This window comes from Entelurus aequoreus, linkage group LG03 (assembly GCF_033978785.1).
Source record: "Entelurus aequoreus isolate RoL-2023_Sb linkage group LG03, RoL_Eaeq_v1.1, whole genome shotgun sequence".
In the NCBI taxonomy this organism is placed as follows: Eukaryota; Metazoa; Chordata; class Actinopteri; order Syngnathiformes; family Syngnathidae; genus Entelurus; species Entelurus aequoreus.
The window spans coordinates 25,394,619-25,408,739 of record NC_084733.1 but is presented as its reverse complement, the minus strand read 5'-3'; the positions used below and the strand labels follow the sequence as shown (position 1 = coordinate 25,408,739).

The following is a 14,121-nucleotide window of genomic DNA, read 5'->3' as shown; positions in this document are numbered from 1 at the left end:
TATTGAGATTGTCTTTCATTATAAATATGTACACATGACATGCGGCAACCCTGTGGGTTGTACTCCAATTAGTTTGGAAGGCATGCTGGCATTCATGTAATGCAGATATCCTCAAGGATTTATAATTAATGACTTATGGACAATTAGTTGCTAAGTCTCACTCATACAGCTTTTTAAAGATGTTTTAGTTGACCATGTTTTTTTTGTCCCATCTTGCTCAAATGTTCCACTCAAGTACTTATCAGTCGCCTAAAGCGTGTACCAAATTTTGTGGTGATCCGGCTAAAACACCCTAAAGTTAGTGTTTAATTTTTAGAAAGTATTGAGATGTGTGAGAGATTTTAAGTAATTTTGACTTATTGAATCAAACTGCGCCAACATGTGGTGTATTTGTAAAAAAGAAATGTAATAAAATAACGCGGCTAATCATGCGTTTTGCCAAACGTGTATGTTCGTGTTAAATGTGCTAATTACTTTGCTAATACAACATTATGAGGCGGATGTTCTTTTGTAAAATGTCTAAGTGGGTGCTTATGAATGAACGCTGACCCGTCTTGCTGATGCAAACAGGATGTGGAGGCGGTACCGATGCCTGATGGACAGCTCTGCCTTTTGGCTCTTCCACCTGAATGCTGTGAGGGGGAGGGACCAGAGGCCACGCCTTACCTCAAATTGTTCTGCCGCCACATCACAGACCGGAAGGTGGGGTTGATGATGGAGACATGCTTAACCACAACAGTATTTCCCATTTGAAGTAACGGAGAGTGAACTGATCTGTTCCAGTGTCGAACCGCTGCCATGATAAACCTTTATACATACAGTAAAACCTTGAATTACGAACTTAATTGGTTCCTGAACAGGGTACGTGAATAGAACATGAATATATTGAAGCTCATTTCTCCAAACAATGTAAACATGAATAATGTGTTTTCAACATCGACAAAAGTCCATATTTTAGTGGACCATATAAAGTGCTATACAGTACCTTATATTAAACAAACATAACAAGGGGATGATAGATCAACTTTCTATTTAATGACAAAGTCAAAAAAAACAAGAAGCTGAACTGTCCTCCTTTGTAGCTGAACTGTCCTCCTTTGTAGCCACCCTGCCGACACGCACGCACACTGTCACTAACCCCGTGGTGCACTCACAGTTTAAAATCCTAAAACTCCTTAACTTTAACAGCCAAGTCGCTACAATAATTAGGAATAAAAAATGTAATTTGTTTTACCTGGTCGGTTAATCTTCTTGGTTTGCAGCGGAAGAAAGGGGGTGGAGGGTTTACAGTGTCGACAACAATGTGGATAGGTCCGGAATGTTTCAAACAAGACATCGCTTGTCCAATGCTTTCTTTGGACTCCTATTGAGCTAGCAAAACTAGAAAAATGCTGGAAAAAAGGCTTAAAAAGCAAACAACTAATACATAAGCACAGTAGTTAACCACAGCAATGCTGTGTTGATTGAATGAGCATTGGTAATCGATCCGCCCGCCCACAATGGTTGTGTTGCGGGCACAAAATGGGAGGATGAAACATTTGTACACTCAGACAATGTTCGTACAACAAAGCATATTTGTGTTCGGTCTGTGGTTTGTCAATCAAGAAGTTCATACAATGCGGAGTTTGTAAATTGAGGTTCTACTTTACTATGCCTATATTTTAAATAGCATGTAAACATTTGAAACGGTTGTAAGTGTAAAAAATATGTAAATCACTGTTAATATGAAAGCGTAAAAATAATAAAATTTGCAGCGCTAACTTCAATTACCATAAACTAACCACTATAAATCTCCTGAGAAGCAGCGTCCTCTGCAGTGGACATTTGTGTTTTGCATAACAGGGCTATAGTTTTTCCGTAGTTTCTAATTCTGACAAAAGAAACCAAAAACAAATGTCCACTGCAGAGGACGCAAGTTCTGAAACACTGACGTAAGACGCCAAAGGACGAAAACAGGTGACGTCTACTGCAACTAACTAGTCGGTGGCTAGCATCAACTGCTAATCTTCACTGGTTGTGATTTGAATATCTGTCAGTAGGTTTGTTTTTCTAAATGTGACTAAATGTTCTCGTTATTGTCAGGGTGTGGTTTCGGGTATCCTCCTGGTGACGACAAATAAAATCTTCTTCGATCCGTGCAAGACTCACTCCTTGGTGAAAGAGCACGGCTGTGAGGAGTACCTCCTGTCTTGTTCCATAGACAACCTGGCCTCTGTCTCCTTCTTCTCGGACATCTCACACGTTCACTTCTCCCACTACTCCCAGAAAAGGTCACTGCTTCAAAACGCAGCAAATTTTGTGAACGTTATCAGAACTTTAACATGAACTTCCTTCTATTATAGGAGAAGGGGGAAGAAAATTTTACAAAGGCTAAAAACTGCTAAGGCGGAATCGAGTCCATCTTTGGCGCTTGCAGCTTTGTCTAGTTTGAATCTTAAAGAAGAGGCTGTAAGACGGGAGGGCACCACAACTGAGCTTGATAATAGCCAGAAGGAGGTGTTGTCAGAAGCATCTGGAGGAGCTCTCGGCGTGGCGGCCACCTTCTGCTGTGGAGCTCCTGAGTCGACGCATCAAATAAAGACTGCAGAGTCAGCGGAGAGTCTGACGACAGGTCCCTAATTGGTCTTGAGAATGTGTCTGTGTACACTTGGTGTCATACATAATACTTGTTGTCTCTTTATACATGTCCAGTGCCTGGAAGGTCCACAGCACAAAGTCCAGGGAGCGTCATGTTTGTGCGGCTGCGGGTTCAGTCGCCTGCAGGAAAGACGTGCGCAGGAGGTTTTCAGTTTGGAATGGCCGGAGCCACTGCTGCCAGAAGGGAAGCTTGGATCGCCCTCTCACAGGAGAGGTACAGTTAATAAAGCTTTTAGTTTGTGCCGATCTTAATTGCTGTGGCTAACAATCTAGAACAGGGGTGTCAAACGTACGGCTTCGGCCCGCGAGCAGGTTTAATCCGGCCCGCAAGCTGCGTTTGTATAAAAATGAGCTGAAATTTTTTAATGAAACAAACTGCTGTTCTAATTGTGTCCATTGGATGTCGCAATAGCAATTCTGTTAGCTATGCCAACTTTTATACTGGGGCCTAGCAAGTATGCCAAGCTAGAGGTACACAGTAAAGTGTGGTTGCGGCTCCTCCCCCTCGACCCAAATGAAACGTAAAACCCTCATACTTTTTTCATCCTAATTTTCCCAAAATGTCTCTGTCAAAAAAGAGAAAACTGGATGTAGAGTGTAAGTAAAACCCTCTTGAATAGTTTCTACCTCCGTTTGTATGGTTTGTTGAATTAGCAACGGATTAATACGTGGAAATGACAAAGGAAGTATTCGATACCTAGAAGAGTTTTTTTTTATTTACCAGGTATTATTTATTTTTTCTTTTGTTCAATCCCAGATAGGCTCCTGAGAATGTTAAACTAACTTAAAGTGTTTGCCAAGAGGCTTATTTTTGTGCAATATTTTCAGAATGTGCTCTTTCTATTTATGGCAAAGGTAAAAAATAGAAAACAATCTGAAGTTGTCTTTATTTTTAAGTTATTATGCCATGATTTTACCAGTCCGGTCCACTTGGGAATATATTTTCATCCATGTGGTCCCTAAACTAAAAGAAAAAGAAAACATGGTTGCATTTTGTGAGTTGCTGTGGTTAATACTGCCATGATTTTATTTTGTAAATGAACAGGAAGTCACAGAGTGCAGAGTGCACATTTCATTGCTATGTAACCCGACAGTAGTTATGTTGCTGATGTAATTCCAAGCTGCTTAGCAATAACAAGGATGTTAAAAATACCCCAACAAATTTTTTTCATATAAATTAATCACATCTTTTGTCGACCATTTGGATTTTCACGTCGGCATAAGCGGACGTATTTAGTAATAAGTACACAGTGGAATATAACTTGATAAGTCTGTTAACATAAACGGGACCGACTTAAGTGGGTTTCACTGTACTTCAAAGGCCTTTAGTCCCCAAAAGTGCTCAAAGTCCGTAATCCTACTTTTCCCACAATACAACTGTTGTTGTGGTCAGTGTACACATGTATCAACCATATTGGTTGAAACCTGTGTTGAGGCTACTACTTCTTAGTGTTGCTGACACAAATGGTGGCAGAAGTCGGATAGTTAACTCTTTGAACAGGTAGACCCTTATCGGATGGACTCAGAGATGGGTTAGCCATTACGATCACTGCAATGGGAGTTATCCTAAAAAACTTGACTCTTTGGTGTAGGTCACGATTAAAGTCTGGGTTAAGTGTACTACTCCAAACATTTCTGACAAATGATGTCGGAAGTGGGATGGTCCAAAACCTTTGAAATGTATTAGGTACTAACAGAAACACATGTTTGTTTGTTTTTAATTAATTAACATTGAAATATAGCTTAACTATTATAGCGACTCCGAATCGGCCTGTCGCTTGAAAGTAAAAAGCTGGGTTTGGTAATTGTCTGACGAGCTTCCTGTATTGCCAGTAAGCACACACATCGTTCCTGGTCCCGGGATGCACGATTTAATAAAGTATCAGAATGTACAAAAATAAACCTGCACAGTTCATCTCTAGCCAACATGTAGTGGAAGTGTCCAAAGCTTTCAATAAAACATCTAAAGTCTCCAACAACTCGTGCAACATAGCGTCCAATAGCGCTCATCAAAAATGATGGTCACTCAGCTGAACTTTTCTCCTATCCGCACGTCAAATTCAGGTAAGAAGCCCTTTTTATTGTGCCCGCCTCTAATGTCATGTGACACATACTCCCGTCCAACAAACACACCCCGTGGTGACCTTACATACACATTTCTGGTTCCTACAACCACAAAAGCTAGAAGAAGTGTTTTCTCCGAAATATTGGTAACGGAAGGCCAAAACCTACGAATTTTGTCATTTACCTTTACGTCCTGATGCTAGGTGTCTACGATTTAGCCTCCTACATTTGAACGCAAATGTCGAGGTTAGGGATCTAACGATTACAGGTATAAATTATATATGTTAGAATTACTGTTTCGAATTAAAATGATCTGAAACCGTGACTGATAACCACAATTCGATAAACTGATGGACTGGTGACACTGCTCATTTCTTGGAGAAGAAAGCTAGCGCTGCTAAATGCTAGCCGGCAACTAGCATGCTAATTGTGAGCTAGCTTAAATGCTAACATGAATACAAAACGCCCTGAGACTGGAAGGTCGTGAGTTCCAACCCCGGCCGAGTCATACCAAAGACTATAAAAATAGGAGCCATTGCCTCCCTGCTTGGCACTCAGAATCAAGGGTTGGAATTGGGGGTTAAATCACCAAATGATTCCTGAGCGCGGTCACCGCTGCTGCTCACTGCTCCCCTCACCTCCTGGGGGGTGAACATGGGGATGGGTCAAATGCAGAGGATAATTTCACCACACCTAGTGTGTGTGTGACTATCGTTGGTACCTTAACTTTAAAACACATTGTCATACCCCAATCTAAACTTGTAGAAACACATGCTCCCTGAGCAACTAAGTTATTCAATTATGCACAGGTATAAATTATATATGTTAGAATTACTGTTTCGAATTAAAATGATCTGAAACCGTGACTGATAACCACAATTCGATAAACTGATGGACTGGTGACACTGCTCATTTCTTGGAGAAGAAAGCTAGCGCTGCTAAATGCTAGCCGGCAACTAGCATGCTAATTGTGAGCTAGCTTAAATGCTAACATGAATACAAAACGCCCTGAGACTGGAAGGTCGTGAGTTCCAACCCCGGCCGAGTCATACCAAAGACTATAAAAATAGGAGCCATTGCCTCCCTGCTTGGCACTCAGAATCAAGGGTTGGAATTGGGGGTTAAATCACCAAATGATTCCTGAGCGCGGTCACCGCTGCTGCTCACTGCTCCCCTCACCTCCTGGGGGGTGAACATGGGGATGGGTCAAATGCAGAGGATAATTTCACCACACCTAGTGTGTGTGTGACTATCGTTGGTACCTTAACTTTAAAACACATTGTCATACCCCAATCTAAACTTGTAGAAACACATGCTCCCTGAGCAACTAAGTTATTCAATTATGCACATCAGAGGTAGGTAGGTAGGTCTTTATTGTCATTGCACATGTACAACGAAACTTTGTTTTCAGCACAAACCTGTTCAAGATTAGACAAACAAACGGGAAAAGGTAAACACTGGGGAAGGATGAGTAAAAAATACAATCTAGACTGGGCTCTTAAAGGGGACCAGTCTGGAGTGGGAAAAAACCTCCATAGCAAAGCACATATACATACTACAACATACATCTTGAGATATCTAGCAAAAGAGGGGAGGGAGTGGGGGCCACGGAGGCAGGCTGCAGCTCTTCAGGCGCTGCCCAGCCGTCCATCCCCCCTAAGGGATTTGCGTCAAGGGCGTTGGAAGGGGGTGGGGTATGTGTGTGTGGCGTATATTTTTTGTGGATGCATGTGTGTGTGTAAGCCTGCCGCGTGTCTCTGTTCCGCGGCCTTGGTGTCGTGCAGCCGCTCGTCAGTCCAAAGTCAACAACAGGTGTGTGTCCATGAGAAACAAGAAGGGAGTTTGCTGTGTTGTCACCGCACTGTCCTTCGGGAGAGTCTCGAAGCCAGGGAAACAATCTAAGTTAGAATGTTTTGTATGCAAGTGAAAATAAAATTTGCTTTTCACTTTAAATCGTCTTTGACTGATCCTCATAATTCATCCTGCGGGGCAGACAGTCCGATGTTATCCAAATCACACGAGTGTCCACAGTTCTTCCCGCATCCCCCACTCATTTGTGGCAGCTTTGGGGTACTTTGAAGAGTGGTAAAAATGAAGATATACAGTATGTTGTGTCTGTTGTTTACTTATAATTATACTAAATAAAGCTTGGTTAAAAGATATCGGTTATAATACTGCGGAAAAATTGGTCACAATAACCGTGATATGTGATTTTCATATTGTTCCATCCCTAGTCATGGTTCAGCATTTAGTACCTCGACACTACTTTGACTTTGTTAGATTACTGCCAGAGACATTGCAATCACGTGTCACGTCCAAGAGCCAGGTTGTCCATTCACCTTCTGGTTTGCCAGCTTGTTGACGCAGCTGCCGGCCTCGTTTGTCTGCTCAAACATTACTGAACGGCTGCTTTCCCTCCTCCTCCTGTCAGCTCCGACGAACTTTATGCCTTTCTCACGCACCGTCGACCAGACTTGTGTGTACTCAAAGGTGGAGAAGTGGAGGGAGATCGCAACGAAGAGGAGTTTGTACTGGTGCAGGACAAAGACGAGGAGGGTGAGGAGGGAGTGTTACAGAAACAGCACAGCTCGGGGGACGACTGGGAGGTGAGAGGTTTGTTTGTGAAGAGTCTTTAAAGGCCATTAATCATCTTTGACCAAGAAGATTATGTTTAATTGCAGATGGTGTTGATGGAGGACAGCGGCGGGGACAAGCCGGCCCTCCTCGCTGCTGACGGGGGCCCTGAAGGACTTCACAGTATTGTAGAGAACAGCCATGTTCTGGAAGCTTCGCATGTCAAAGAGGTCAGTGAACCACACAGGCTCGACTTGTCTGTCACTTATGTGGAGTATGTGAGGTATTTGCACACCTGGCTGTACATCATGGATGTTCAACTAAATTGTGAGAAGGCGTGTCTCGCTTGATAGAGCGGCCATGCCAGCAACCTGAGGGTTCCTAGTTCGATCCGCCATACTAGTCACGTCCGTTGTGTCCTTGAGCAAGACACTTCACCCTTGCTCCTGATGGGTCTTGGTTAGGGCCTTGCATGGCAGCTCCCACCATCAATTTGTGAATGTGGAAATAGTGTCAAAGCGCTTAAGAGTACCTTGAAGGTAGAATAGCGCTATAAAGTAGAACCTATTTACCATTTGATTTGGGGCCCACTTTCCCAGAGAGCTGAGGTGCCGGAATTCTCCCTTCACTGTTCGTCTTATTTGGTACATTCCAATAAACTAGCATCTTCTACAGTAGACATTTGATGTGATTTATTTTGTCACACCGTCCTAGTTTTTGGAGTAAGGCTGGGCGATATATCGAATATACCGGTACTCGATATATTGCGGGTTTGTCTCTGTGCGATATAGAAAATGACTATATCGTGATATTCTACGTCCTCACGCAGTTGCTTTCAGCTGCGGGCATTACATTTCAGGCGTTTCTCACTCTTTCTTGTCTCTGCTTCTCAAAGAGACATAAAACAAGTGCACCTTCTTACATACGTCACATACTATCGCGCGTGCTACGTCATACGCCCTCGCGGAGCAGAGAGGTAGCGGCATGGGTAACGTCAGCTGTGATGCTAGCGGAGCGGTGCGAGTGGTAATACGAGAGAAAGAAAGTAACAAATGAAGGAAGAAGAATTAATTCCCAAGAAAAAAAGCACGGGGTCCATCGTCTGGCGGTGGTTTGGCTTCAAGCAGCAAGATGTTGAACAGACAACCGTAATATGTCAAGTATGCGGCAAAAGCATTGCTACAGAAGGTAGCATTACTGCTAATATGTAGCATCATTTGAAAAGTCACCTGCTAGAGAAGGAAGAGTGCTTGAAACTCCGCATGTCAACATCTCGGCTGGTGCCACACCCACAAAATGCCAAAGCAACCATTTCTAGATCAACACCGTATAAAAAAAATAGTCAACAACAGAAGGAGATAACGTCCGCAGGAACCAACCACAAAGCGAAGGACTTACACTATTTGATTTCCTATTATGCAGCTAATTTTTATTTGACAGTTATTGAAATATTTTGTGTGACATCATGCACAAAAGTGCACTTTATTTGCTTTAAAACATTGTAGTGGCGTTCTGTACAAAAAGTGCACTTTAATTTAGTGTTGTTTTGATAAGTCATCTTAGTGACATCATGCACAAAAGTGCACTAATAACTTGTTTTAAAATGTCTCTGACAACCTTGCACTTTCTGTTTTGGAAATGACATGAATGTTTGTGCCACTGCTTAATAACTGTCTAATAAATACAGTTTTGGTAAATTGACTTAGTTGTGATTTCCCTCTCTGCATTAAAGTTTAAAATGAGCATATATTAATGCAATATGAACAAGAATGTTTTAATGTAGACACATAGAATCATCATACTGCTGTGATTATATGCATCAAGTGTTCATTCAAGGCTAAGGCAAAATATCGAGATATATATCGTGTATCGTGACATGGCGTAAAAATATTGAGATATTAATAAAAGGCCATATCGCCCAGCCCTATTTTGGAGTATAAATATTTGGGGTTTTGGCACCAGCCGCTAGACTAGGTCTGACCAATCTAAGTCTAAGACTAGATCTGACTGATCTAAGTCTATGAGCATGAACTGATGAAGCCTACTCGGATGAGAGTTGAAACATCTTCAGAGACAAACCAAACAGTCCAGTAGCGATCGATTGAATGCTCTGAGATGACACTGACTGACCTGGATGAACAGTCATAGGCTAGCAATGTTAAAATGGCAATGCAAGGATGTGCCAATGTGTTTATAATGCTCCAAGTTCCTCTATACAACTGGAGCACTCTGGTCTTATTAGGAATTTTCTGTAAAAATGTTTGTCTCACAAATTTACAGCTGAACTCAGTGGCCGGTTCGGTGTCATTCTGGGGCCAGATTTAGCCTCCAGGGCCACTGGTTGAATAGGACTGCTGTAAACGTTAGATGTTTGAGAATTATGTCCATTCATTCAGCATTCCTTTGGTAAAAAAAACATCAGACACAAGATAAGTGCTGCTGCAGTACATATTCTAAATACATACCAAAAAAAAAAAATCGTTCCCAAAATTGTTTCCAGCAGACTTGTGTAAAATGATGAATTTCGGTTGATTTTAAAGAATTATAATTTAAATAGATTTTGATCCACCTCACAGGAAGTGAAATTAAATTCATGGCAATTCACATCAATTCCAAGTAAGGACAATACAAAAAAATATCGCATTAATCATGTACACATGCAGATTGATTATGCAATTTATTTCAAGCGCACATGCTCCTTGACCTTAACCACCTGGTTACCTCAAAGGCGGCGTGGGTTGTTACACGGTTGTTACACGGTCAGTGCAAACTTCAAATGTTGTGCTTATATAAAAATGTCACTTCAAAATAAACTATGACAGGACTTTAGAAAACGAAGTTCAACCAGGTACAAGCATACTTGCCAACCTTGAGACCTCCGATACCGGGAGGTGGGGAGTGGGGGAGACGTGGTCGGGGCGGGGCGTGGTTAAGAGGGGAATATATTTAAGCTAGAATTCACCAACTCAAGTATTTCATATATATATATAAATATATATATATATATATATATATATATATATATATATATATATATATATATATATATATATATATATATATATATATATATATATATATATATATATATATATATATGTGTGAAATACTTGACTTTCAGTGAATTCTAGCTATATATATGTATATGTATATGTATATATTTATATATATATTTATTTATTTTATCATACATATAAATAAAATAAATACTTGAATTTCAGTGTTCTGGAGGCTATCCAGTGGATGGCAGTATTGTCCTGTTTAAGAGTGTCACAACATTGCTGTTTACGGCAGACGAACTGCTTTACGGTAGACTAAACGTGACTGCTGTTGTTGTGTGTTGTTCCCGCGCTGGGAGGATGTTAATGAAACTGCCTAACAATAAAATAAACCCACATAAGAAACCAAGAACTCGCCCTCGACCATTCTAGTTATAACGTGATTGGGCAGGCACGCTGTTAATATTGTGGGAAAGCGGACGTGAAAACAGACTGTCGCCGCTGTCCCCACTCAGGTCCGCATTGAGCTGGAGGGGGCGTGGCCTCCAGCTCCGGCTGAATACCGGGAGTTTGTCGGGAGAACATTTCTGCCGGGAGGTTATCGGGAGAGGCGCTGAATACCAGGAGTTTCCCGGTAAAACCGGGAGGGTTGGCAAGTATGGGTACAAGTAAAATATTTTAAAAAACGTTGACATTCTAAATATAAATTTGTGTTTGCGTCAAAAAAATGGGGCATTTTTTTGTGGTTAATTGAAATTGTGCAGGCAAATCATTTACTGTGTTTAACCACGATTAATCCAATTTCAAAAGTGATATTAATCTAATTAAAAAAAATCATTTGACAGCACTATTATATTGCAAACACTCAAATTAAACACAAATTACTTCCATTTTGAACATCGTGATAAAGTAAAGCATTCTTGGAAATTAAGTTTTTTTTCCCCATTTTCCATCATTTGAAAGTTCAATTACAGGTTGATTTAAATTTGCATTGTATTCTTGTCAATAAAAAACATTTGCAGTAATTAAAAAAAGATCTGCACATGATGTTCAGTGTAATATTTATTTGGTTTTGGCGAGGGCAGGAGCTTCTGTTTGTTCAATCATAACCCCATCTTTTTTCCAAAGCTATGCAAGGAGCTGCCCCCTAAGACGGTGGGGCACACCTGGCAGCTGGCGTACAGCACGTCTCGCCACGGCGCCAGCCTTAAATCCCTCTACCGGAAACTGAGCGCCACGGACTCGCCAACGCTGGTCGTCATCAAGGATGCGCTGGACGAGGTAACGTCTGTCGGAACATAGACGGTCAACGTTTGTCGTGCAACGTCTCCTGTCCTTCCTCAGGTATTCGGTGCATTCCTTTCGCACCCTCTGAAGCTCAGTGAGGCGTTTTACGGCACGGGAGAAACCTTCCTCTTCATGCTGCATCCTCGATTCAAGGTCAGTTTGAAACTCATGTGATGACGTATTGATATATAAAATATAATTTATTTTTTTTACGTAGAAAAATAGTCTAAAAAAGACAGTCTGTGTTATATAGTCTAGTTTTGAGTTTTATTCATGCAAACCAACAGGTGGCGCCAAACACTATATCTGTGTGTGGCATTGCATTAGTGTTTTACAAGAATAAATAAATACTAGAGATGTCCGATATCGGCAGGCCGATATCGGCCGATAAATGCTTTAAAATGTAATATCGGAAATTATCGGTATCGTTTTTTTTATCGGTATCGGGTTTTTTTTGTTGTTTTTTTTGTTTTTTTATTAAATCTACATAAAAAACACAAGATACACTTACAATTAGTGCACTAACCCAAAAAAAACTCCCTCCCCCATTTACACTCATTCACACAAAAGGGTTGTTTCTTTCTGTTATTAATATTCTGGTTCCTACATTATATATCAATATATATCAATACAGTCTGCAAGGGATACAGTCCGTAAGCACACATGATTGTGCGTGCTGCTGGTCCACTAATAGTACTAACCTTTAACAGTTAATTTTACTCATTTTCATTAATTACTAGTTTCTATGTAACTGTTTTTATATTGTTTTACTTTCTTTTTTATTCAAGAAAATGTTTTTAATGTATTTATCTTATTTTATTTTATAAATGTTTTTAAAAAGGACCTTATCTTCACCGTACCTGGTTGTACAAATTAGGCATAATAATGTGTTAATTCCACGACTGTATATATCGGTATCGGTAATTGAGAGTTGGACAATATCGGAATATCGGATATCGGCAAAAAATCCATTATCTGACATCCCTAATAAATACAAACAGAATAATGCCACGTACACCATCTGATGTGTGGAGAAATTTCACCCCAACCACTGTAGGCAGAAAGGCTGTGTACATTTGCAAATACTCTGCAAAGAGCTACGTCAAAAATGCCACAAAGATGCAGCAGCATATAGACAAGTGCCCAATAATATATCATTATTGTAATTCCCATGGACGGTGTCCAACTTTAAATAATCAAAAAAGGGTCAATATTTCCAAACTTCCCGAGCTTAACTTCTCGTGGTAAATTTCCGGAAATTTACCGGAAACTTTCTACCCCTTTGCAACCCTAGTGTTGGCGCTAAGAATTTTCAAAATGGGGCCCATCAAGTCATAAAAATGGGGTCCCACAGTAAATTTTTGGGGTCCCACTTTTTTGTAACCATTTTGAAAACAAATGATAAATGTATGCATTATCCTGTTATATCTCACATTCTATATTGTGTTTTGGAAAAAGGTTGTCATCGTTACTTAATTCATTAAAAAAATAATACCAAAGAAAACAAATTTTTATGCATATGTAAATGTATTCAGTTATAAACATTCATTCACTTACTTCTTTCCTTCATGGATCTGAACTTTACCGATGTCTGTATTTTTTTTTCTATATTTGTATTGCCATATTTCCAGAATGTGTTTGTTCTATTTTTCGCCAAAGTAAGACAAAGATAACAATCTAAAGTTGTCTTTATTTTTTAGTTTTAATGCCATGATTTTAATAATCCGGCCCGCGTGTGCACAGATTTTCCTCCATGCGGCCCCTTGAGCTAAAATGAGTTCGATACCCCTGCCCCAGGGGAATCAGTTTTTTTACCCCTGTGACTCACAGGTGAATTGATTTGAGATGTTGAACTTTCTCTTCAGTTGATGATTTGGACTCAATTTTGGCATCAGCTGACTTGAAATCTAAAAGGTCTTGTTCAGGCTTCCATGTAGTGGTGGTAATGACAGCAGCAGCTGATGATGATGGAATAACCTCAGGGACAATCTTTACAACAGACATACTTTGAGATGCCAAAAGTTGGCATCTCTTCACATATTGGAGGACTTTCTTTGGAATCTTTCCATACTTGCTTTTGGCCTTTAGGACGTTTGGGTGTTTTCGGTCTTCCTTTGTTGCCCTTTTTAGGTGTGGCGTGTAAGAGAGGCTTCTCCTGGATGGTAACTGTATTAACTTCAGGTTCTTCTAGAGTGGACCAGAGAAAACTCATTTTTCATTAAAGGGGACCTGGACCAACAGGAGGCACCAAACGGTCCCCTAGCAAGTCAGGGGTTTACTATTGGTCACTCACAAAAAGGGTTTTGCTGTCTTTCTACAGTGCTTCAAATGGACCGGAGAGAACTCCTTTTTCATTAAAGGGGACCTGGACTCCTTTGCCATTGGAGGAGGAAGGTAAAGTTTTTACAGTCACACCTCGGTTTTCGTACACCCCACTTTATTTGTTAGTTTTGAACAACAATGTGTATCTAGACTGTCTCAATTTTTGTGCATAACACATTAGTCTGTAGAATCAAGTGCTAAAAAAGATCTTCATGTCTTTTCCGGATGTACTCTTCCC

At 40.6% G+C, this 14,121-nt stretch overlaps 1 protein-coding gene across 4 annotated transcripts in view; it reads left to right on the top strand.

Moving 5' to 3' along the window:
* Positions 1 to 14,121, top strand: part of si:ch211-15d5.11 (oxidation resistance protein 1) — a 29,080-nt gene that overhangs the window by 11,145 nt on the left and 3,814 nt on the right. For all 4 annotated transcript variants that reach the window (XM_062041547.1, XM_062041545.1, XM_062041548.1 and 1 more), the window contains 9 exons: positions 571 to 702; positions 2,083 to 2,270; positions 2,343 to 2,611; positions 2,692 to 2,851; positions 7,133 to 7,307; positions 7,383 to 7,505; positions 11,403 to 11,555; positions 11,619 to 11,714; positions 13,882 to 13,955. In XM_062041547.1, coding sequence (XP_061897531.1) covers positions 571 to 702; positions 2,083 to 2,270; positions 2,343 to 2,611; positions 2,692 to 2,851; positions 7,133 to 7,307; positions 7,383 to 7,505; positions 11,403 to 11,555; positions 11,619 to 11,714; positions 13,882 to 13,955 — 1,370 coding nt within the window. The remainder of the gene's footprint in view (positions 1 to 570; positions 703 to 2,082; positions 2,271 to 2,342; positions 2,612 to 2,691; positions 2,852 to 7,132; positions 7,308 to 7,382; positions 7,506 to 11,402; positions 11,556 to 11,618; positions 11,715 to 13,881; positions 13,956 to 14,121) is intronic.